General features: G+C 36.6%; 1 protein-coding gene and 1 pseudogene across 1 annotated transcript; both read right to left on the bottom strand.

Annotated features, from left to right (window-relative positions):
- Window positions 1–2099: 2099 nt before the first annotated feature.
- LOC126766066 (jerky protein homolog-like) lies at window positions 2100–11585 on the bottom strand. The gene is made up of 4 exons (XM_050483766.1): window positions 11532–11585; window positions 3051–3545; window positions 2509–2988; window positions 2100–2443 (listed from the first exon to the last, which is right to left on the bottom strand). Exons 1-4 carry the CDS (start codon window positions 11583–11585, stop codon window positions 2153–2155), a joined length of 1320 nt encoding a protein of 439 aa, XP_050339723.1. The 3' UTR covers window positions 2100–2152.
- Window positions 11586–18806: 7221 nt separating this feature from the next.
- On the bottom strand, window positions 18807–19009 carry LOC126766330 (small nucleolar RNA U3; annotated as a pseudogene).
- Window positions 19010–26729: the final 7720 nt, after the last annotated feature.

The raw sequence follows: 26729 nt of genomic DNA on the forward strand, positions 1-26729 counted from the left end.
CAATGCCTATATTACAAATGCTTCAACCGGCAAAGCTGCCGTGGCTATTGACAGTACAACTGTTCATACTGCGCTCAAAACTTCTCTTTCAACACTTTTGCCTCTGTCATCAGACACGTTGCAATTGTATAAATCTCTCTTCAGATATGTCAGAGTACTGATCATTGATGAAATTAGCATGGTTAGTGCAGAACTTTTACATAATATTGATAATCGTCTAAAACAAATAACAGGCAAAAACACAGCTTTCAGAAGTATAGATGTTATTTTGATCGGTGATTTACGGCAATTGCCACCAGTAAGATCGACACCAAATTACAAGACAATCAGAACAAGCATGATTGGACCGCATTTATGGAGAAAATTAAAATTTTATCAACTCATTACAGTAATGAGACAAACTAATGTTGCATTTTCACAAGTTTTGACAAAAATAGGTAATGGAGATGTACAAGATGAGCATGATCTCAACCTATTGAATCGAGATTTTTAAAAAAAGAGGATGTTGTTACATTATGCCCTGATGGAGCCCGTTTATTTTTTTAAAATGAAGATGTTGCCGCCTATAACAATTTGATTTTGAGCCAATGTGAAAACAAAGTTCTTTCAATGTCCGTAGACGTCATTATTGGCGCTAAAAGTGCTGAGCAAGAAGCTAATTTTAGACTTAAATTACATAAAAAATCTGTTATTGACACTGGAGGACTGCCTTATCACATTACTTTTGTCGTTGGAAAGCATTATGTTATTACAACTAACATCGACGTTTCTGATGGTTTGTGCAATGGTGCTGTTGGGAAATTGGTACATCTAGAATTTGATGAAAGTAACACATTAATAAGAGTTTGGCTGGAATTTTGTGGTTCAGATAAAGTGGGTAGGAAAAAAGGCAAAAAGCAGCCGCTCTAGCAGTGCAAAACAGAGTTGGCAATCTCGCTGTTCCCATTGAATTACGAACAGCAAATATTTCATTAACATCGGATAGAAAATGTATAGCCAAACGCAAACATTTTCCATTAACTTCAGCTCTTGCTCTAACTATACATAAGTCGCAAGGTGGAACTTTTGACGAAATAGTATATGAGTATAGTAAAGCACATTCTCAGGAACTCGTTTATGTTGCGCTCTCTCGGGTGACTGATTGAAAAATTGTATGTATAACACGACAAAAAACGATAATTCTACATTCAAGTTTTATCATAATCGAAAGCAAGCTGCATCGACTGCATTTTTGTTGCAAGAATTCAAAAGACTGTCTTTAAATAGTGTTCAGACGATAGCTCAAAGTGTATTAGATTTCATTAGTAATAGAAATGGCATTTCAATAATGACTTTCAACTGCCAAAGTCTAAATAGTCATAAATACGATTTACAAGATTCAGTTACGAGAAAAACAAATGTGTTACTTCTTACCGAAACTTGCATGACGCATGATAATCCGATTGAAATACCTAATTTTAATTGTATTGTTCAGTTCAAACGAGATACTGTTTCAAAAGGTGGGGTAGCTATTTACCAAAATGAAAATAATATTACTAATATTATGACTCCGAATATTGAAATAAATATTGCACACGTTAGCGATGTTAATGTTAGGCGCTCAGTTGTTGGAGATATTTGTGCGTGCTTATGCAAACTTAGAAATGGCCTACAAATAGTTATGGTGCAATTTATATTTCTCCGAATCCAAAATTGGACGAGGTAGAGCATTTTATTCATCGCACTTTACTGGAGTACACTGAAGAAGGGTCGAAAATACTTGGTACAAATGGTAATAAATTTCCACTTATCTTGGCTGGCGATTTTAACATTAACTTCGCTGATAAAAAATCAGAGCGGTTGACAACTTTTTTATCAAAAACATTGAATTTGAAAATGAATAATGATCCACAAGAGTTCAGAACAAAATACAGTGGACTCGCGATAATATGAACTAATTAAAAACCGGACTGTTAATTTTTGCGATATTGTTCATATTTACGAAAGGTGCAAAAACGAAAAAATGTAGTATTAAATTATTTTTTTTTTTTATTTTAAACTTCAAAATAAACTTGTTTTATTAAACAACAAGTAAAACAATGTTGCATGTAAACAAAACAGTTTAGATACAATTTCATATTATACATATTTTAATTTTATAAAAAATTGAAGCTCATTTTGGAAAAAAATCGGTAATCCTCTTTTGCTGTTTCTTTTGTTCAACCACCTTAAAAATTGCTTTTTCCCTTAGGTTATTTAATACATTTAATTCCCTTTGTTCAACCATTTCACTTTCAGGCCATTCCAAAGCATTATTAAATATGTCAATAGCTTCTCTTGCTGTAATCGTCTTTTGCGACTCTACAGTATAGTCATCTTCGTCGGATATTTCTTGTATTTCATTTTCATTGAATTCAATAGCATCCTCGTTCCATTCTCTAACGCCGCAAGCAGAGATTCCAATCTGCAGTGAATATAAATATGTAGTAAATACAACTTTTTTGAGTTTACGTTTCTGATAAAACAAACCTCAGGTCTCAAGTTTTGTAAAAAATTGGCTGCGCTCTGCTCCAAGTATCCCACATTCATATTCAAGTTCCTTCGAAGGATATTCAAAGGAATTTCATCTTCAGGATCTTCTTGATTTTCAAGCATACTCAAAACATTGTTCCAGCATTTTGATAGCACAGCCTCATCCTCTTTATTCCATGCAGATTCAAGGGTAATAATAGCGTCCTTAAGTGAAATTTGCTTCATAGACTCTAGCAAGTCACATCTTGTTGCAGCAACGGAAGCCAAAAGACTGTTTCTGTAATAAAGTTTTGTAATCCTGATTGCATTTTGGTCCATGGGTTGTATAATAAGGGGGGTGACGTTGGGTGGCATAAACATTGCTAAAATAGAGCCGTCTTCACTTTTAAGTTCATTCTCAGGTGAATGCGATGGAGCGTTATCAATTAAAAGGACAGCCTTAACTCGTAGACCTTTTTTTGTGAAAAATTTCGTTACCTACATAAGTTGTAACACACATACATAAGTTGTAAACTACTGAAATACGAGTTAAAACTTACCTCAGGTATGAATGAACGATGGAACCAATCTTTGAAGATAGCGGCAGTCATCCAAGCGGACTTTGAATGTCGATAATGAACAGGGCAGTCAAACCCCTTAAAACAACGGGGGTTTCTGGCCTTGCCTATCACAAGGAGCTTGAGTTGATGTGATCCTTCCGCATTTGAACAGCACAAGAATGTTATTCTTTGCTTTTCCATCTTTGCTCCTGGGGCTGTTTTTTCTAATGATGATACATACGTCTTTGTGGTAAAAGTTTCCAAAATAAACCGGATTCGTCGGCGTTGTAAACTTGCTCCCGGGTTAAACCAAGCTCTTCCATTTTCGTCTTTAGAGCTTTTTTGAATGGATCGACCAACTGGGGCTGTGAAGATAGTTTTTTCCCAGAAACTTGGAGCAACCGAACGCCATATCTCTCTTTGATTTTGGAGCCAGCCATCACTGGCATTGAAATCAAGGCAATTTTCTTTAATTGTACAATGAAGCACCTTCGCCTTTTCTTTTTACATCAATCCGCTCACCGGGAGTTTTTTGTCCCTCATATGCAAAAACCATCTATACAACGATTTTTCCAATTTTGGATACTCTGATGGACGCATAGTTTTCCTTTTTCCAGGACCCATAAATGTATTGTTAACACATTTAAGGATAGCATTTTTATTTTTCTTTATTCCACATACTGTAGACTTTGCCACTCCATATTTAGTTGCTAAATTTGTAACACTTGCACCTTTTCGTAAGTATTCCAAAATATCGGATTTGTCTCTTAAAGTATGACGTATGCTTCTTTGTGTGCATGTTTCAAAATTATTTACATTTGATTATTTCTTAAGAAAATAAAGAGGCTCTTATGCTTGCGTGCAATCACCAACCAAAAACACTTAAAAATTCTTACAGACGACTGACGTAGACAAAATCAAACCCTGTAATGAGCACATGTAAGCATTTTCGAGCGATGGGTAAATACATATGTATGTATGTATGTACATGCACATTGAATGCGAATAGCTAGGGAATTCCCCATATTACAAAGCGCTTTAAATTCGTTATTGACAACAATATTGTTCATATTTTAGAGCTTTTGTCCAAAGTTCATATTTTAGAGTAGTCAATGGTAGCCAAAAAGTGTTCATATTTTGGGGGGTTCATAATTTAGGGTGTTCATATTATCGCGAGTCCACTGTATGGGACCACCATTGACGCGGTATTTTCTAGGTATTTAGAGGATATTAAGTCGCAAACTTATGTTTCTTATTTCAGTTATCATAAACCTATAGTTTCAATGATAAATATTCCTGAATAACCAACAGCTACTATAAGATAATAAAACACACATGTATTGTAAAATAATAAAAATATTTTAAACAATATTAACTTTTTATATATTTAATAATAGAAAAATTTGTTTTCTTATCGGTCACCACGCTCAAAAAGTGTAACTTGAATGAATACAAAAGAAAAAGAAATACTGCATGAATAAAATAAATAAATAATTATAATTGCATAAGTTGATATAAATTGCTATGCAATAGCTTTACCCCGGCAGTCCCCGAGTGTCACACGTCTTTTTTTAATTTTATTTCTATTTAATTTTATTTTTTAATTTTTAAATAAATTAATATTTCAAATATTATTTATATTTATTTCGACAATTACAAAGAGAAGATGTGCCAAATGCACTCCATTTCTTCAAAGAAAATTGATAACCTTCATGAAATATGCATATTCGTTATCATTTCCATTAATACCAATAGAATTTGTATGGCATATACAATGAACATATGTATATTATTTCGTTGGCACATTTGTCTGCATGTTTACGAAAGCAAATACAAGCCACATACATACATATGTACATACATACATTCATAATAACAAGTGTCGCACGCATCTTTCGCATGGCCGAAACTCACGCTTTGGCAGAGTCAATGCAGAGAACGTAAAATAATAGAGAAGGTCCAACAACGGACAAGCTAACAAAATGCGATAAGCGTGCTTCACTGTTATAAAGAATACTATTTCCAAAGAATTTTAATACGAATATTTATTAATTGAATTTTCCAAAGAATTGTTTGTCCAAGTGCATTTTCGCTAACGAAAATGCAATAGTTAACAAAATGTACCATTAATTCCAAAGAATTTTAATAATTTGTATTTATTGTTCATTCAAGTGCATTTCCGCTAACGAAAATGCAACAGTTAACAAAATGTACAATAACTTTATTATTATTAATTGCATTACTTTGCAAAATGCACAAGACACATTTCCTGAGAATTGTTATGCAAACATTTATTTTTAAGTTGTTGCAAGAAAGTAAAATATTAGTATTTAAGAAAGCACGAAATAAAACGGAAGGCTGATTATCGATTAAGCCTCCAACCCAGTTGTTTTATTTTTTTTGTTGTTCATCACTTCGGTGAAAAAAGTGGCGCAGTCGGTAGGATACCCGTGTATCCTTGTGTGTAAACATTTAAAATCAAGTTACATAAGAAAGGATATTGAATATTTCTATATTCGTAACGGGTAGGAAAACAAATAAGATCAACGAATTCTTTAAAACATACAAAATAATTTTTGCGAAAAAGTTTAGTGAGAGTGACATTTGAACTTCATAAGATTGAAGAACGAATCCTTTAAAACATACAAATTTTTCGAAAATAATACAAGAAAGGGGGTGATGAAAAGGGTAAAAAAGATTTACTCTTATCGATGATAATTTCAGACAACAACCGAAATATAAAGATATACCCATATTAACAACTCATCAGCCAACTGCACATCCTAATCAACTTTAAACTCAACATAGTGACAAATTTTTTTTTTCCATCCTTGGAAACACATCCAGATCAACTTAAAACCCAACACGGAGCCAGACAGGCAGCAATATAATATTCAACAACAACATCAGAAAGTGAGAATACGATTAACTATATTATATATAATTATTATTATTATTAAATGTATGTAACTGAAAAAATTAGCATAGAGTAAGAAATTGAAAGAAAATTACTATATACGTCTGGAAAACAAGAAATCAAAAAGTTGCAAGAATTCCTACATAAAGTAACCTTGATGAAAACCCAAGCAAAGAAACATTATTTAAAACATATTATTAGAGAGAATTTCTTTTTTCTTCCTCCAGAACCTATAAAAAAAGGGAAATAAAATGGCAGTACCAGTTCAAAACATTCTTACTATAAACCCTTTAAAATATGTTAATAGCTTATGTGAATTCTGTGGCGACTCAAGAGACCTACAGACATTCACCACACTTATTAACCGAATACACCCACACCTACAAACATATGACGAACTGTCGCAACTAGTTTTTTCGGACATAATAAATGCAAAGCTAGAAGGAAGAGCAAGACAGGCAATAGAAATAAACTGCCACGCGACCTCATGGACAGAGATTAAAAACATACTACAGAATAATTTCGGGGATAGACGTTCTTGCGAAGAACTCTTTGACGAATTACGAAGCGTGACCTTTAGAACAAACACTTTAAATTTTTACAACGACATGAAAACCAGGTTACACAGGTTAAATAACAAATTAGTAACCATTTTAGGAGAAGCCGAAGCAACTAGAGAGAGTGCGATGAACAACAAGCGCACTACCCTCAATATCTTTAAAAACAAACTTCCTGAACCAATGAAATCAATCCTTTTCTGTAGGAACCCAGAAGACTTGGAACATGCTATGGACATACTGTTCCAAGCCGGTTACGCACACGCAGGGAACAATAACGTGAACAACAGCACAGAATTTAAAACTCATTCAAGTAATAGGAATACTGACTATAGAAACAATACACAATACAATAAAAAAGACAGTAGGAATAGAACACAGTACGTGAATTGATTTTGGTGATTGTGTAAAGTGGACGCGTTTCATAGTTTTTTCCAAGAGTTTTGAGGCAGCTTTGACCAAATTTGTTTTTCCTGTAACAATCAGGTGACGGACGCAAGTGGGCAATTAAAATCGAAAGAGATAAGTACAACTTTGTATCTTATATTAAATTATTTGTACATACCTGCCCATTTTTCCGCAGCAAATTTCTTTTATAATAAAATTGTTTCCCCTGAGAGCAGCAATCCAGGCACAACGTGGTTATAAATTTTGGCTTGCCGTTGACATCAGCTGTTTTTCCCCTTTCTTTTTCTTCTTTCTCTTTTTTGTTGTGTTTTTTGCATTCCTTTTCGGTTTTGGCGTTGCCAACCATCGAAAATTTAAATTAGACATAAGAGGAAGAGACTGAACAGACTAGTTGGCAGGTGTTCCCAACTATTTTCGAGTGAGGTATGGCCTCTGAGAATAGTTCTGGGTGTACACCAGTTGATTCTTTTAGGAGGATTGCAAAAATTGCAAGAACGCCGCCAAATGGCAAAAATGAGGAGTTCACCGTTGCTGGACCAATAAAAAAAAGTAAATCTGCCGACAACGAGAACAAGAGTGGCGCCGATACAGCGCAAAGTAGAGAATCTACTAATATTTTTTGCAAATTGGGCAGAAAAATAAAGGAGCTCGAAAATATGATGTCCGGACAGAGACACATAAACCAAGCCATGCGAGAGCTGGTAAGCAGTATAACATACTTGTATGACAAAACATAAAATCCCGAAATCCATTCGAAAATACTGATGGTAGGGAAAGCGTCACAAGTATTGCCCCAAAATACCCCAAAAAGAGCACGGGAGACATCAGGCTTCCTACCACCTACGAAGAAGCCAAAAAATATGACCCAAAAAGTGCAAGGAACCTTAAGTGAAGTCCTCAAAAGAAGTATAAAAGACAACGCACCAAATAAACCAGCACCCGAGAAATGGGTAGAAGTGGGAAAAAAGAAGAAGCCCATGGAGAGGAGAATTAGGTCGAAACCAGACGCTATAATTCTAACAAAAAAGGACGGAGCCTCGTATGCAGACATCCTCCGTAAAATTTAAGGTGACAGCGGCCTCGAGGAACTGGGTTCAAACGTGACCTATATCAGGAAAACTCTCAAAGGAGACCTGCTCATAGAGCTAAAAAGCCAAGGAGACAAAAGAGCTGAATCTTTTCAGAGCGCCCTAGAGGGAGTGGTTGGTGAGATGGCTGTAGTACAACCAAAAACACACAACGTCACTATGATGTGCAAAATCTGGATGAGATAACAACTCCAGAAGAAATTTGCTGCGCATTACAAAAAGAGTGCGGAATACAAAACATAGGGCCAGCTAATGTTAAAAATATGCGGAAAACAAGAAGCGACACCCAAATAGCCCTTATATCCCAGCGTGCCCAAGATGCCAAGACTGCCCTTAAAATTGGCAAAGTAAAGAATGGTCGGTCGATCTGTCGCCTCCGGGAATACTCCCCTGTTTCCCGCTGTTACAGATGCTTCCATCCAGGCCACAAGGCGCGTAAATGTTGCAGTCTGATCGACAGGTCTTCTCCTCGCACACGTTGTGAAAGTGCGGGACATGTTGCAAAAGTATGCACTAACACATCGAGTTGCATGCTCTGCAAAGGAGAACATTCGGTTCTAAGTACGACTTGCCCCAAATACGTGGAGTTGCTTAAGACAATGGAAAAATGAGAATATTGCAGCTGAACCTAAACCACTGCGCTGCAGCACAAGCCCTGCTGCAAAAAACCGTAATAGAAAGCAACATTGATGTCGCCTTACTGAGTGAGCAATATTCCCAACGTTCGGAAAGAAATTGTTCTGTAATGGACATCTTGCTGTAGAGAAGCAAAAAATGGCTTTACATGGGCGCAAATAGGGGCAATTTATTACGTAAGCTGCTATGCTCGTCCCAGTGCGTCCGTTAGAGAATTTGAAGACTTCCTTCTGGAATTATCCTTAGAAAGCCGAGGAAGATCGCCGATAATAATGGGGAAGCAGAAGTTCAAACCATCGTGGGCGCCTAGTTTTGGAATTCCTGAGCCAAACCAACCTCACAATAATGAACAGTGGCACAAAAAATACTTACCAGAAAGGAAATAAAGGCTCTGTAATAGACCTGATGTTTGCAAATGACGCACTAAGCAGACACATTAAGTGGAAGGTGTCAGACATGTTCACAAATAGTGACCATATGGCAATCATCGCAGAAGTTTTATTCTCTCGAGACCAGGAACTCCCACGCAGTAACACTACACATAAACGAAGCTGGAAGTAAACAGATTTTTACACTGACGTTTTTGAGACAGTCTGGAGTGCAGCAATAGCACCAGGCGAAGGCGGCGTCCACTTAGTAACCGCATTGCAAAAGGAACTGATAGCAGCATGCGACGCTACAATGCGAAAGACAAAATGTCACAATAAGCGAAGACCTGTATACTGGTGAAATGAAGAAATTGCCACGCTGAGAAAGCTCTGTCACTCAGCCCGACGTCGCCTACAACCCCAATGCGCTCCGTTTATGAAGAAAGTGGTCGAGGCATTATTTCCGACACACGCCCCGATTACTAGCGCTGTGCGACGAAACGAAGCTGCTGAATCACCCCCACTGGTTAAGGAAGAAGAACTATTGGCCATAGCTAAAAGAATCAAAAACAACAAAGCGCCTGGTATTGATGGCATACCAAACAGAGCTCTAAAGGTAGCCATAATCTCAAAGCCCACTCTTTTCGCAAAAATGTACAACGCATGTATAAAAGAAGGGATGTTCCCCGATCCCTGGAAAATCCAGCGCCTGGTTTTAATCCCAACACCACCAGATGAACCTTCTTCGTATCGACCTCTGTGTATGCTAGACACAATGGGCAAAGTGTACGAAAGCATAATAAGAAACCGCTTGGAGATTGCAATCCAGGAGGCCGGCGGACTATCAGAAAGACAATACGGCTTCAGAAAACAGAGGTCTACTATCGATGCACTGAAAGAGTTGGCGAAAAGAGCAGCAAGTGGCAAAAGATGGAAAGGTGGTACAAAAAAATATTGTGCGCTGATCACCCTGGATGTGAAAAATGCATTCAACTCTTCTAAATGGGAAAATATATTCGAAGCCTTATATGGAATACGCGCCCCTCAGTACCTCATAAATATCATTATGAGTTATTTTAAAAATAGAAGGCTGATCTACGACACCACCGAAGGCTTCAAAAGCTACCCTATTACAAGCGGAGTACCCCAAGGATCTGTTTTAGGCCCTCTCTTATGGAATCTATTTTATGATGGGATGCTAAGAATTCCACAGCCTAAAGACGTTAAGCTAATCGCATACGCGGACGACCTTATAGTGGTAGCAATAGGTAAACAACTTGAAGACCTACAAAATAAATGTAATGAATGCATAAATGGTCTACGCCAATGGTTTTCGTCCAAGAGTCTGGAACTGGCTGAGCACAAAACAGAGGTACTGCTCATAAGCACCAGGAAAATTGAGGAAAAAATAATTCTCACTATAGGAGAGTGTATGATTACTTCAAAACCACAGTTGAAGTATTTAGGGGTAATATTGGACTCCAAACTGAAATTCAAGCAGCACTTGGCAAACATAGCAAATATAGCAAATAAGATTTATAACGCGTTATCAAGAATGATGGCAAATAGAGGCTGTGTGCGCTCTAGCCGCCGACTTCTAATCGCTAAAGTAAGGAGCTCAGTTATACTATATGCAGCTGCAGTATGGATACAGGCACTAAACATAAAAGCGTATGCCAAACCAATAAATGCGGTGCATAGACTCATAGCCATAAGAGTAACAAGTGCTTTCCGAACTATTTCCAGCGAAGCATCTGAAGTACTAGCTGGTATGCCGCCCATAGTCATCCAGGGTGACGAGCTCGCAAGATTATATGAGCTATCAGCGACAATTACAGAAATCCAAAAGAGAGAAGAAAGAAAGAAGAGCATAACTGTATGGCAACCACGGTGGCAAACCTCAACTAAAGGACGGTGGACCCACAGACTTATACTATGGGGACCTGGATTTCCACCTGACCCAAATATTAAGCGGGCATGGGTACTTCAGAGGCTATCTATATACATTTCAAAACGACGTCAGTCCATTTTGTTCGATGTGTACGGAGTCAATAGAAGACTCTGACCACGTGTTCTTCCATTGTCCTCGGTTTCTAAACATAAGGGAAAAGTTAGAAACAGCACTTGGGGGTAGTTTAAGGGTGGAAAGTTTGACCACACTTATGTGTCAGTCCTCTGAGAAGTGGAAAGCTTTTCGCGAAGCAGCAACTTCCATCATGACAATATTAAGACAGACACAATAGAATAGGCGTCAGTCCGTCTGTACTATAGAGGAGACGTAAAATGTCTTGTCACTCCCATGAAGTAATTCCTTATCTGGTGGTTCCGTGGGAGAGTCTTGAGTTGGGAGTAGGTTCGGTTTAGCGGATTAAAGTCCCGCACTCCGGCTTTCGATGCTTCCTCCTACTATAAAAAAAAAACAAAAAAAAAGTACGGGAATTCCCAACAACTATTCAACAGAAGAAATTTCCAACCAATGTCCCAAAATAACGGAAGAAATTACTAACAATCCCAACCATACCAACAAGCAGACCCACAAAACCCCAGTCCTCAAAATCCATCCTTCCAGAGACCAAACTTTAGAAAAATAGAAGTCGCTGAAAATTTTCAGGAATCAGCCTCAAGAATAAATTACCATTTATAATAATAAAAACAAAGATAGGTTTTATAAGACTTATAATAGACACAGGCGCAACAAACTCCATTTTTAATCCGGGTATCTGCGACCCCAAAAGAATTCATCCAACTAGCCCACTTTTAATTAAAACTCTCCAACATCGAATTTACGTTGACAAAAAGGCAATAGTACCCATGTTCGAAGAATTTAGCGACATTGGAACTAATAAACCTATAGAATTTTATATAATAAAATTTCATAACTTTTTTGACGGTCTAATAGGTAACGATATATTGAGACCACTAAATGCCTGTATCGATTATAAAAAGAACGAAATAAAGATCGGTAACAAGACACTCCCTATGCACTTCGAAAACGAAAACTTAAATGAAAGAAAGATAGTAGTACCAGATGACTCTGACCTAGTATATTATAAGGAAGAAAACGGCGGAAACATTGTAAGAGAGGGAATTTTAAATGTAAGAAATCAAGAAGCAAAGATAAACTTACTATCTGAAACCAATCGGGTGACTACGCAAAAAGTAGATCACGAAAATTTTAACATAATCGAAAATAAAGAATCTAAACCATTGGCTGACCAAATTAGAATAGGGCACTTGAACCCCGAGGAAAGGTCACAATTGTTGCAAATAATGAAAGAATGTCGTAATATTTTTTACCAGGAAAATGAAGGACTTTCATTTACTTCAGCAATAAAACATAGAATTAGAACTACAAACAACATACCTATATTTTCTAAGTCATATAGGTACCCATAGGTACATAAGGAAGAAGTCACAGATCAAATCCAAGAAATGTTAAAACACGGGATAATTAGGAATAGCAATTCTCCCTACTCAGCCCCAATTTGGATCGTGCCAAAGAAGGCCGATGCCAGCGGGAAACCAAAGTGGAGACTTGTCGACTGTCGTAAACTGAACGAAGTAACGATCGATGACAAGTTTCCCATCCCGAACATAGACGAGATTCTTGAAAAATTGGGAAGAAGCCAGTACTTCACTACACTCGATCAGGCGAAGGGTTTCCACCAAATCGAGATAGAGGAAGAAGACATCCACAAAACTGCATTTAGTGTCGAAGGAGGGCACTATGAATTTCTGCGAATGCCCTTAGGACTAAAAACAGCCCCTGCAACGTTCCAGAGATTGATGAATAATCTACTCCAAGATTATATCAACAAAATCTGCCTAGTATACCTGGACGATATAATCATATTTTCAACATCCTTACAGGAACATATGAACTCACTTAGACTTATATTCGCAAGATTACAGGAGGCAAATTTAAAAGTCCAGCTAGATAAATCAGAATTTCTAAAAAAGGAAACAGAGTTCCTTGGGCACATAATTACAACGGAAGGAGTCAAGCCCAATCCTAAAAAGATAGAATGCGTTGTTAACTTTTCAATACCCAAAACAGCAAAACAGATCAAGCAATTCTTGGGGCTCACAGGCTACTACAGGAAGTTCATAAAGGACTACTCGGCTATAGCTAAACCAATGACTAGGTGCTTAAAGAAAGATTCACAGATAAATATAAATTACTCGGACTACGAAAAAAGTTTTAACACCCTCAAGACCCTACTAACACATGATCCAATATTAACATACCCAGACTTTTCTAAAACATTTACATTGACAACGGACGCGAGTAATTACGCTTTGGGAGCGGTACTTTCGCAAGATAATCATCCAATATGCTACGCCAGTTGCACCCCTAATACGCATGAAACAAATTATAGCACAATAGAGAAGGAATTATTGACAATCGTTTGGGCTACAAAATATTTTAGGCCATACCTTTTTGGTCGTAAGTTTATAATAGAGACAGATCACAAGCCACTGACATGGCTCTTTTCTATAAAGGAACCAAATTCAAAACTTGTTAGGTAGAGAAGGTAGGTACAAGAAAGGAATAAAGAATAATAATGCCGACGCTTTGTCAAGGATTGAAATTGAACCCAGCATTAATACACTAGAGTGCGACAGGGGAACGATAAAAAGTACTACTTCACCAATTAATATGTTTAAAAATCAAATAATGAAAACTACCTCTGGATCATTAAGAATAAAAAATAAATCTGCTTTTAAAAATAAAAGAAGAATAATTTCTATGAAGGAAATGGACAGGGAAACAGCAATTACAATACTAAAGAATCAAAATGGCAAAGTACATGAAGATAGATACATACAAATTCATGATATTATAAATTCAAAGAAAGAAAAGTACATTCAGAAGTTAAATGAAAACCGGAAGGATATAGAATTAGAAGGCGGACCAAATTACATTAGAGAGATAAGAGGGGGTAAAAATTACATTTGGACATAAATATTATAAAGCTCACGTTAGACCTATGAAGAAATACCAAGACAAGAGTAACCCCAAAATCAAAGCTACAATTAAATAAATGTAATTTTTTTTAGATGATTAAATGGATCATAATGGTGGCAACACTTACCCCAACATTCAAGACTCAAACCATCGACCTACAGGACGTATCGAATAATAATGGATACATACCGATAGAAACAGGAGAGACTAAAACTGTAGACCACTACATAAAAGTGCTACACATAATAAACACCACAGAATACGAACGAACTATGGAAATAATCAAAACCTACATTGACATCTTAAAGATATCCAGCAGCGAATCAAAAAAATTAATAAATACAATAAATAAGAACTTTATGCTATTAAGAGCAAAAATAGAAAACCTTAACCCACATTTCCGAAGGAAACGGGCTCTCTTAAACATTATAGGAAAAGGTCTAAAAATTATTGCAGGTACAATGGACAGTGACGATGAAGAACAAATAACTAAAACTCTTAAATTACTACATACGAACGATGAAAACTTAACTAACGAAATGAACAAACTAACCTATGTAAACAATGTCATGAACTCCCAAATCCAGAATATAACTAACCACATAAACTATCAGCAAAACATTATCGGGGACTACTTAATCAAAGTCAAGAATATTATAGGGAATAAAATTTCAACCATAGAGGACGAGATAACATTTATAGAGCACATATACCAGATTAACAACGACATCTCACTCCTACGGCATCACGTAGACGACATAGGACAGATTATTTTCTCCGGTAAACTGGGAATCATCCCCCCAGATATTCTCAGCCAAACCGAACTCGAATTAATCACAGACTTCGACAGTTATACCAATATTAAAGTAGCCATAGCACTTCACGAAGGTAACATTATAATAATTCTCTCTATACCACAATATTCGCAAGATTCACTATCCATGGTGACATTCGTACCCATTCCTGACAAAAAAAATAAATCCATGAAGGTTAACCACTCTGATGTTATCATAGATTTAGAAAGCAATATTTATAGCACATATATTAAAAATAATCTAAAACAAGTAAGGAAGGGCTAAGTTCGGGTGTCACCGAACATTTTATACTCTCGCATGATAAAGTGATAATCGAGATTTCATTATACGTCATTTACATATTTTTCAAATACCGTTCCGTTCCATTGGTTCCTAATGTACTATATATTATACAGAGAAGGCATCAGATGGAATTCAAAATAGCGTTATATTGGAAGAAGGCGTGGTTGTGAACCGATTTCACCTATATTTCGTACATGTCATCAGGGTGTTAAGAAAATATTATATACCGAATTTCATTGAAATCGGTCTAGTAGTTCCTGAGATATGGTTTTTGGTCCATAAATGGGCGAGGCCACGCCCATTTTCAATTTTTAAAAAAAGTCTGGGTGCAGCTTCCTTCTGCAATTTCTTCCGTAAAATTTAGTGTTTCTGACGTTTTTTGTTAGTCCGTTAACGCACTTTTAGTGATTTTCAACATAACCTTTGTATGGGAGGTGGACGTGGTTATTATCCGATTTCTTCCATTTTTGAACTGTATATGGAAATGCCTGAAGAAAACGACTCTGTAGAGTTTGGTTGACATAGCTATAGTAGTTTCCGAGGTATGTACAAAAAACTTAGTAGGGGGCGGGGCCACGCCCACTTTTCCAAAAAAATTGCGTCCAAATATGCCCCTCCCTAATGCGATCCTTTGTGCCAAATTTTACTTTAATATCTTTATTTATGGCTTAGTTATGACACTTTATAGGTTTTCGGTTTCCGCCATTTTGTGGGCGTGGCAATGGGCCGATTTTGCCCATCTTCGAGCTTAACCTTCTTATGGAGCCAAGAAATACGTGTACCAAGTTTCATCATGATATCTCAATTTTTACTCAAGTTACAGCTTGCACGGACGGACGGACAGACGGACGGACGGACAGACAGACATCCGGATTTCAACTCTACTCGTCACCCTGATCACTTTGGTATATATAACCCTATATCTGACTCTTTTAGTTTTAGGACTTACAAACAACCGTTATGTGACTCTCCTTAGCAACTTTGTTGCGAGAGTATAAAAATACAAGACAAGTTTATTCTACCTAATATCATTACAAAAATTAAAGACAATAGTAATACAACACTAGCAGACATAAAAATTTAATCTTTATATCTGAACCAAATAGAATACGAAGAAACACTGAGAAATATACCTACTATATACAGATAAGAACTCAAAAATACTTAGTTTTGGTATAGATATCTCAATTATTATATCAGTATGTATCTTAATTATTTTTATATATCTCTTTAAGAATACAAAAACATATATTCCAAATGTACAATTAAAAAATTAAACTACTATAAACAATCCGGCAAAGATAATATATTTTCGTCGGAGCCTCAAACTAACGGTGGGGGTGTTATAAAGAATACTATTTCCAAAGAATTTTAATACGAATATTTATTAATTGAGTTTCCCAAAGAATTGTTTGTCCAAGTGATTGACGCTTGTTAACAAAATGTACCATTAATTCCGAATAATTTTAATAATTTGTATTTATTGTTCATTCAAGTGCATTTCCGCTAACGAAAATGCAACAGTTAACAAAATGTATAACCACTTTATTATTATTAATTGCATTACTTTGCAAAATGCACAAGACACATTTCCTGAGAATTGTTATGCAAACATTTATTTTTAAGTTGTTGCAAGAAAGCAAAATATTAGTATTTAAGAAAGCACGAAATAAAACGGAAGGCTGATTATCGATTAAGCCTCCAACCCGGTTGTTTTATTTTTTTCGTTGTTCATCACTTCGGTGAAAAAAGGCTTCACCACAGCTAGCTAAGAATGAGAAGCTTTAACAGTGGCGCATGAATAGAGCTGAGCATTCAATGAAAATTATGCTCTGAAATATACATACATTGTTATTACAGACGTGTGTTGGTCTTTAGGATATAATTTTATACGTTTACATGCAATCATATTATTTGATATGATTATCATTTTGCGTATTTCTATCAATATATGCATAATTTATAACATTCTAATTAAATCATGCTATTTTCAAAACAATATTTGTAGTTAATGTGCAAATAAGAGTTATTTATTAAATATTTCTTATATACACAAGCCTAAATATATTCATATCTGCGTACACATGTTAATATGTCGCCCGCATAAACTACAAATATTGTTCTACGAAAACAATAATCGTTTCAAATAGAAAGCAGCAGCGTCTAAAATCAATATGGCAGCCAAATAGTCAATGCCCAAATTTGTAGAAAAACACACAACAACAATATTTTCATTCATGAACGCAAGCGCACTTTCAACAGGCAAACTTGCTTCATTTATAAAAACAAACACTATCACATCTCCCCGAACAAGCCTATGCCCATAAGCGTCTTTTCGCGACGATGACAAAAGCTAAAATCATAAATTTAACAATTTCTGATATTTGTATGAGAAGGAAAAAGTGACAACGCCGCAAATATAAGTATTCAAGTATTAGAATAAAATTGACAACATAGTTTATTTGTCGAATTTCAAGTCTAGAAATTTTTCAAAGAAAATATTCAATATTCTTCTGATTTTTGTGTACAGTTAGTCCCGGTTAAGTAGTACTCCGCTTAAATGAAAATCATCCCTCTTAACTGCCTATGTCTTGCTACATCTCACGGTTTGTTTTTTGAAAAACATAGAAATTATTGTTTTAAGTACCACTCGCTTAAGTATCCGCACTCGCTTATGTACCATATTATATTTTTTTTTTTGACAAACCACAAAAATCTGTATCTTTGATTGTGGCACATAACCGGGATTGACTGTATTTGTCAAGGAATGTGAAAAATAGTTTGATATGTATGCAGGCTCACGCACAAACATACATATTTACGCTGGTTTGTTGGCGGAGCTGTACAGCGGCAAGGGAAGCGGTGACAAACGGCGGCCATTCGTTTATTTTTTTTCGGCACAGCTCATTGGTTGTCCGTGACAACGGAGTTTTTGTATGGGAAGGAAAAAGTGACAACCTCGGAAATATAAGTATTAAAATATATTAGAATAAAATTGACAACATAGTTTATTTGTCGATTTTCAATTCAAGAAATGTTTCAAAGAAAATATTCAATTTTCCTGATTCATGTGTACAGCCAATGATTCATGTGTACAGTCAATTCCGGCTAAGTAGTACTCCGCATAAATGAAAATCAAATCCCTCCTTCATCACTCTTAACAGCCTATATTATAACTTTGCTGCATACTTAAGACAACGCCACGAAAGTGTCAATGGTGGTGTTGATGGAAAGTAGTACATGAAAAGTCACAATGTGAACGCAGGTTCGAATCTCGACGGACTTAGTCTTTAATTTTTGCATTTTAACATCGTATACTATACTAATAAATATTTTTCTTACTAATAGAAATTAAATTTATCACATCATATACTAATATACATATACAAATATTGCTGTCGATAAATTTAATTTCTATCATACGTATACATACATACATATGTATTTACGATGTTTGTAGGCGACATCTTCTATCCTATCTTGTGTATCTGCACATGCTCATATGAATGTATATATACGCATGCGCGCGTTCAGAAATTCAAAGAATTCGCAGAAATGAAACAGAAACGAAAGAAATAAAGTCACACAAAATAGTTGAGAACTCGCAAAAATGAAAGACAAACGAAAGAAAAGTAATGCGCAAGCATACATAAGCGTACTGTACTTATTGACTACATTATTTTTGTGTAAAATCTTGGAATTTATTCATTAAAATCACCACTCAGAAGTCGTTTTATCCGTTGTAAGCGAACGATTTTCGAAGAAACAACATTTCTAATATACCACAAAACAAAATTAGAAATGAACTTCTTAAGCCTCACGCTGTCAGATAAAACGATATACCTCGTCATCGCGGGTCGATTTCCAAAAAATGTAAATGAAGACTAACTACAGAAATAATCTTGTAAAGTATAGCCTTAATTTCTCAACGGCCAACGCAGGGTATTTCAACAAAACTCACATAAAATAGTTGAAAATTCGCAGAAATGAAAGACAAAGGAAAGAAAAAGGAGTATAACTTCAATAATGCACAAGCATATAAACATACACACATGTGAATAGTCACCTCGTCATCGCGGGTAGATTTGCAAAGAAAGTAAATGAAGACTGACCAGAGAACATAAAAGTATAGAGAAGGTGCAGGTTCAAATGCGAACATTTGATAGATTCAAATTAGGGAATTCACCGCATTTGTTAACATTGTAGGTCGGAATTCGCCTCGCAATTTTAACATTTTTTACAATTCTCTCACATATTCTAACCGAGAATATGAAGAGACAGAAATATATGTATTTATAAAATGATTTCTTTGATATTACATAGGATGGAAATATGTATGTAGAACTCTTTTATTTTTGATTTATTATTTTTCAAATTATTTAATGCTAATTTGATCTTATTTTATAATAACTCATTTTAAATATGTATATAAAAGATTTACCTACCCATTATGATGATATTTTCATGATTCATACGCAATGTACGAATGTAAGCAGTTTCGTTTTGCCGTCGGCATTTCAACTTCTCATGCTTCAATTTTTGCTTTCAACCAAGAAATCGCTTGTATGTATGTACATATGCATGTATGTGCAATATATGCCTTTGCGTTTTGCCGTCGGCATTTCCATATTGACATGCAAAAGTAATTATGTATTTCATTGTTTCGTTTTGGCCCAATTTTGTATATCATAAGACAAGTGTCAATAATTGCGCCAAAATCAAATATATTATAAATTCATATGTAAACATGATTTAAACTTTTCATAAAATTGAAGTGTCAATAATTGCGCCAATTTTCATAAAGTTGGAAATTTTGCGCGAATAAGACGTGTGCGGGTTAAGTCGTGAATATTACTTATATTAATTAATTTGAAAGTGCCGAAAAATGCGAAACGAAACTTCAATAAGTTTAAGTAAATTTACATGTATTTTCATTTATATTTAATTGTTAATAAATTTTTTAAAAATTATTTGCCCTAGTTGTCCATTTTTTTATTTTCTCACACATTTCAGCCGATTTTTGTATGGAAATTTAACCGGCCTAGGAGCAAAATGTCGTCTGCACATTTGTCTGTATGTTTGCGAAAGCAAATGTTCTACAAAAGCATATTTCTATACTTAAACAAAATTATTAGAACCATCGTATGTTTCTTATGTACATGCATAACCAAACCATACTTAAGTCAGCGCAACCTAAGTGTCAATGGTGGTGTTGGTGGTAAGAGCTTGGAAAGTCAAGATGATACGACAGGTCACAGGTTCGAATCTCGACAGAATAGATTTTTAATTTTTTGCTTTTAACATCGTATACTATACAAATAAATATTTTTCTTACTAATAAAAATTTAATTTATCAAAGCAATATTATGTAGGCTCGAATCGAAACAGAATTGATTTTTTAATTGAATATGTCACCAACCAAAAATTGAAACATTGTTCTACAAAAACAACAACAGCATAAGCATGGCAACATTGTGTTGTTGGTAGAAAAGCCGAGCTGTGCCGAAAGAGACGAACAAACGATCGCCGATTGTCGTCACCACTTCATAGATTTATTTTGAGCAAGGTTGCGCAACCTGAATCTATCGCAACCTTTTCCGAACTCGTATAAGAACTTATATATATATATAACTTCAATAATATTTATTAAATATGTATATATCTTTTCAAAGCTGTGCCGAAAGAAACTAACAAACGATCGCCGAAATGTCTTTCTCAAAATATTGGGAGTGCCATAGATAATTTATCCAAAACTTAAAAATTAACAAATTTAATGATACGATTTTTTAAAAATATAATATTGTTAGACTCACTCGTCAACAACTCGGTATAAGGGAACTGTGGGACGGCATTTCAAACTCCTTACGTACAGCTGCAATCGAAACCATTGGTTTTCGGAAAGTGCAAAAAAACAGCTGGTACGACGGGGAGTGCCGTGTCGCAGCGGAGAGAAAACAGGCTGCCTACCTCGCAACGTTACGATCGACCACTGCACGTGCGGGATGGGAGAGATACCGAGAGTTGAAGAGGGAAGCGAGACGCATTTGTAGACAGAAGAAGAAAGAGGCTGAAATGCGTGAGTACGAAGAGCTTGATAAGCTGGCCGACAGGGGTAATGCTCGAAAATTCTACGAAAAAATGCGGCGGCTTACGGAAGGTTTCAAGACCGGAGCGTATTCCTGTAGAACCCCCAAAGGTGATCTAGTCACTGATGCCCAGAGCATACTTAAATTATGGAGGGAACACTTCTCCAGTCTGCTGAATAGCAGTGAACGCACAACACCAGGAGAAGGAGAACCCGATTCCCCAATCGATGGCGATGGAGCAGACGTTCCATTACCCGACCATGAAGAAGTTCGAATAGCAATTGCCCGCCTGAAGAACAACAAAGCGGCAGGGGCCGACGGATTGCCGGCCGAGCTATTCAAACACGGCGGCGAAGAACTGATAAGGTGCATGCATCAGCTTCTTTGTAAAATATGGTCGGACGAAAGCATGCCCAACGATTGGAATTTAAGTGTGCTATGCCCAATCCATAAAAAAGGAGACCCCACAATCTGCGCCAACTACCGTGGGATTAGCCTCCTCAACATCGCATATAAGGTTCTATCGAGCGTATTGTGTGAAAGATTAAAGCCCACCGTCAACAAACTGATTGGACCTTATCAGTGTGGCTTCAGACCTGGAAAATCAACAACCGACCAGATATTCACCATGCGCCAAATCTTGGAAAAGACCCGTGAAAGGAGAATCGACACACACCACCTCTTCGTCGATTTCAAAGCTGCTTTCGACAGCACGAAAAGGAACTGCCTCTATGCCGCGATGTCTGAATTTGGTATCCCCGCAAAACTAATACGGCTGTGTAAACTGACGTTGAGTAACACGAAAAGCTCCGTCAGGATCGGGAAGGACCTCTCCGAGCCGTTTGATACCAAACGAGGTTTCAGACAAGGCGATTCCCTATCGTGCGACTTTTTCAACCTGCTTTTGGAGAAAATAGTTCGAGCCGCAGAACTAAATAGAGAAGGTACCATCTTCTATAAGAGTGTACAGCTGTTGGCGTATGCCGATGATATTGATATCATCGGCCTCAACACCCGCGCCGTTAGTTCTGCTTTCTCCAGGCTGGACAAGGAAGCACAGAAAATGGGTCTGGCAGTGAACGAGGGCAAGACGAAATATCTCCTGTCATCAAACAAACAGTCGTCGCATTCGCGACTTGGCACTCACGTCACTGTTGACAGTCATAACTTTGAAGTCGTAGATAATTTCGTCTATCTTGGAACCAGCGTAAACACCACCAACAATGTCAGCCTAGAAATCCAACGCAGGATAACTCTTGCCAACAGGTGCTACTTCGGACTGAGTAGGCAATTGAGAAGCAAAGTCCTCTCTCGACAAACAAAACCAAACTCTATAAGTCACTCATAATTCCCGTCCTGCTGTATGGTGCAGAGTCTTGGACGATGTCAACAACGGATGAGTCGACGTTGCGAGTTTTCGAGAGAAAAGTTCTGCGAAAGATTTATGGTCCTTTGCGCGTTAGCCACGGCGAATACCGCATTCGATGGAACGATGAGCTGTACGAGATATACGACGACATCGACATAGTTCAGCGAATTAAAAGACAGCGGCTACGCTGGCTAGGTCATGTTGTCCGGATGGACGAAAACACTCCAGCTCTGAAAATATTCGACGCAGTACCCGCCGGGGGAAGCAAAGGAAGAGGAAGACCTCCACTCCGTTGGAAGGACCAAGTGGAGAAGGACCTGGCTTCGCTTGGAATATCCAATTGGCGCCACGTAGCGAGAAGAAGAAACGACTGGCGCGCTGTTGTTAACTCGGCTATAATCGCTTAAGCGGTTTCTACGCCAATTAAGAAGAAGAAGAAGAATATTGTTAGACAGAAAGATATTAATGAGAACAATTAATATTTTGTTGCATAAAATTCAAGCACAGCGCATTGGCATTGATTCCATAAATTTTTGGCATTTTTGTGAGGGAATTGAGCTCCAACCTGCTTTTACCGTTTCTAATAGCTCCTTAATATTTGTGGGAGCTTTATTGGCAGCTTTTTTCTTTATGTCTGTTCACAAATTTTTGATCGGATTGGGATCGGGCGACTGGGCGGGCCATTCAATCACTTTTATGACATTATCAGCGAACTATGTCTTTGCAACTTTGCTGGTATGCTTCTGGTCATTATCTTGCTGGAAGACTCAAATCAATGGAATTTTATCGCTAGCATAGGGCAGCGTTCTTTCCTGAATAATTTTGGCATAACCAGGCCCATCCATGATATCATTGATCCAGCGTATTGGTCCTATGCCGTTTAAGGGAAAGCATGCACACACCATTTTACTTGTTCCAAAATGTTTAACAGTTTTAATGCAGTGTTTTGGATTAAATTCGGTTTTGGGCAATCTTATCACATACTGACGAGAACCTTTTCCACCAATCAAAACAATTTTGCAAATTGAATTCGTGCTGATAGGTGTTCCTTTGTATGAAAAGGAATTTTCCTCGGGCTGAGTGCTGTTAAATTATTATCCTTTAATCGTCGGCTAATATTTAGCTTGAGAAAGCATGTTGCTTCGTGTATCTAGTTATTCAACGCTTTCCACGACCCATTTCTTTAAACTTAAATGATCTCTCAGCCTGAATCGTCCATAAGTTAATAAAAAAAATTGCTGGAGGTACTTCTGCATCACTTAAGTGACAATGAACGATTAATTTTTTTTTCTACGCTAATTTCAAATGAGCGCTTCTATTACGCTTAACTGTAAAATTCGCGAATTTTCGGAAACAGAAAAAAGTCAAAGACAAAAATAACGGGACTTAATTATTTGTACTAATATTCAAAATAATAAGGTAAAAAAGACCACAAACAAACCTCCGAAAAATAACTGCAATGAAAACCCTTTTGTTTTGTTCTAACCTTTGGATGTCACGTCAATTTGAGCTCTTGAGCAATTGTCGTCGAATCTAATAGCGGAGAGCACGACTTAACTTCGATTTGTATTGTGTATATGTATATCGTTTATATTTCACAACATTGGTAAACCTTATAAAAGAAAAAAAACATATTCTTTCTAGATAAAATAAGAATTCGTAAAAATTTAAAGTACACAGAAAACAATATCCTGCCTCCTTCTCCCTACCTGCAAGCATGGCGGGAAATGAGACAATGCGCTGTCTGATGTATCACTTACCGTGCGATTCTGTACTGTGATACAGTCTCAAGTCTCTAAATTTGAGATTTTAAGTTAGAGACAATATTTGAGACTTGAGAAGATTTTTCTATCCTGTGACAGTCACAAAATCTATTACATTTCATTATACAGAGATGTTTTTACACTTGAATGAAAATAAATATGTCGATAACAAATATTTAATTTTCTATAACATAGTCAAAAAACATAATTATCAATAAAAATAAAAATATATGTTGACTTTGTTTCATAATAATTACTAAATTTATGTAAAATTTATTTATTTTTAACCTTTTCGTGTTTGAGTTGCTTACAAAATAGAAAAAAACGGCAATCAATTAATATCTATAATGATCTCTGTTCAGTATATTCAAAATGGCAGACAAAAGTTCTTTTTAATTTTGTGACCTACTAACTATCAGGTCTCAAATTTAAGGCAATATTTTGAGACTAACGCTAGAGACTGTTTAAAGCGCCCATACACGAGCACACAAGTGCGTTCGATCGGTATGTGTGCGCTTGCGGTTTGTCGTGTATGGGCTTGTTCGCGTACCGATCCATGTTCGCGAAAATGTTTGATTTTATACGATCGGTGCGCGAACATGTTTATCGTGTATGGCGTTGTCGGCGCACAAAATTTCATTTCTCTCGTGTCGCCGAACAGTGAAGATCGCGGACAATGGGAAGTGTTAAGGGGAGAGCCTGCTTTCGAGGCTTCAAAAAATCGATTTTTTTGAGGATTTTTTTGGGAGGGAAAGAAATAATTGATTAAAGCGAAATTTCTAGGGTTTATAGTTATATATTTAAACATCATCCGAAAATTTTTTGGATACGAATTCTTTGATATTCTGCCTTAGCGAAGCAATTGTCCAATGCATTTCGCATGTGCATTTGTCGGACGGCGGGCAGTATGCAGGTCGCAATTTCTATCGGAAACAAAAATTCAAAGAGATTCATATTTGTTAATAACTTTGTTCAAGTTAAACTACGAAAATTTCAAAAAATAAGTGTAAAATTCTAAAGAATTTTAAAATTTGAAGAAACAAGTGGCTTTTGACCAAAAAAATTTCTTTCTTTTCTTAGCTTTTTTTGTTTAAAGATTTCGTATCCAAAAAATTTGCAGATGATATTTAAATATAAGTTAACTCGAAACGCAAACCACCAAAATACCAAGTCAGCACTGTCTGCCTAATATCCGCTTCAGGCAATGCTGAACATTAACACCACCCCAATCCATGACCAACGGCCCGAGTTATGATCCAACGACAAGCAACAACAAACGATACGCACAACCTACCGTAGCCGTGGGATCCGCTGACGCAGCACAAATATAACGCAAACAAGCGACGACTTACACTACACGCACGTATCGTGGGATTCGCTGACACTGCATCTTGCAAAACATAGCAACGACAGCGACGACAGCAGCGACGACGGCAGCGGCAGTGAGGACGGCTTAGGCTTAGACTTAAGAGTAAGAATGAGTAAGAGTTTAGTTCTGATCGAGCCTGAATAAAGCGCACTAGTGCCTAAAAATAATTGGCGCCCAACCGGGTGAAGAAGATACGAAGGATTCCCAGAAAGTAAAAATCACCAAGGTATTTTGCGGTGGAGTGTCTTTAATGACTTCAAAGGACCCAAGGACTCATAGAGAATCGCTACAATCTTTAAAAATGTATCCTACAAGGACTCCAAGGATCCGAGGATTCATCAGAAAGCAGTTTATAATAAAAAAACATGTTTCGAGTATTGTAAGTAGAGTGCTCATTAAAATAAAAACATTATAATTTCTTTTGAATTAAAACTAAGTTTTCAAAATAGACGGAAAAGAATTTATTTTAGAAAATAAGGAGCTAATCATAAAATTTTGTGAAACAAATTTTCCAGAGTTTAATAAAAAAGAAACAGTGTAGTCTTTTTTCAAAAACATTCTTTTTAGAAACAGAATTTGTGAAGAAAATTGTAATAAATAACTGAAATTATCTAGCCATGTCAACAAAAGAGTGTGATTGATTGATTCGACTATAGGAACGGTTACAAGTCTATTCAATTTTAATTTCCAAGTCTATGAGTGACTCAGAATTAGAAAACCTCTAGGAAGGAATTATTAAACTACAGGTGACCAGTAAAATGGATTCAAATCAGGTAACCGCAGTGGTTCAAGCAGCCGTCTCAAGCGCTCTTGAACAACAAAGACAGACTTTCGAAGTTAAGCTCCAACGATTAACGGAGCAAATGACTACATTGACCACTGGTCAAACGCCAAAAATATACCGACCGGTAAAAATATTACCGAACGTAAGGTGTGACGTACCCCTTGATCTGGTCAAATCATTACCAGAATTTGACGGGCAAATCAGTACATACGTGTCTTGGCGACAAGCTGCCCATACATCTTACGAAGTTTTCAAAAGTTACGAGGGA

The sequence above is a fragment of the Bactrocera neohumeralis genome, unplaced genomic scaffold, assembly GCF_024586455.1.
Source record: "Bactrocera neohumeralis isolate Rockhampton unplaced genomic scaffold, APGP_CSIRO_Bneo_wtdbg2-racon-allhic-juicebox.fasta_v2 cluster11, whole genome shotgun sequence".
Taxonomy (NCBI): domain Eukaryota; kingdom Metazoa; phylum Arthropoda; class Insecta; order Diptera; family Tephritidae; genus Bactrocera; species Bactrocera neohumeralis.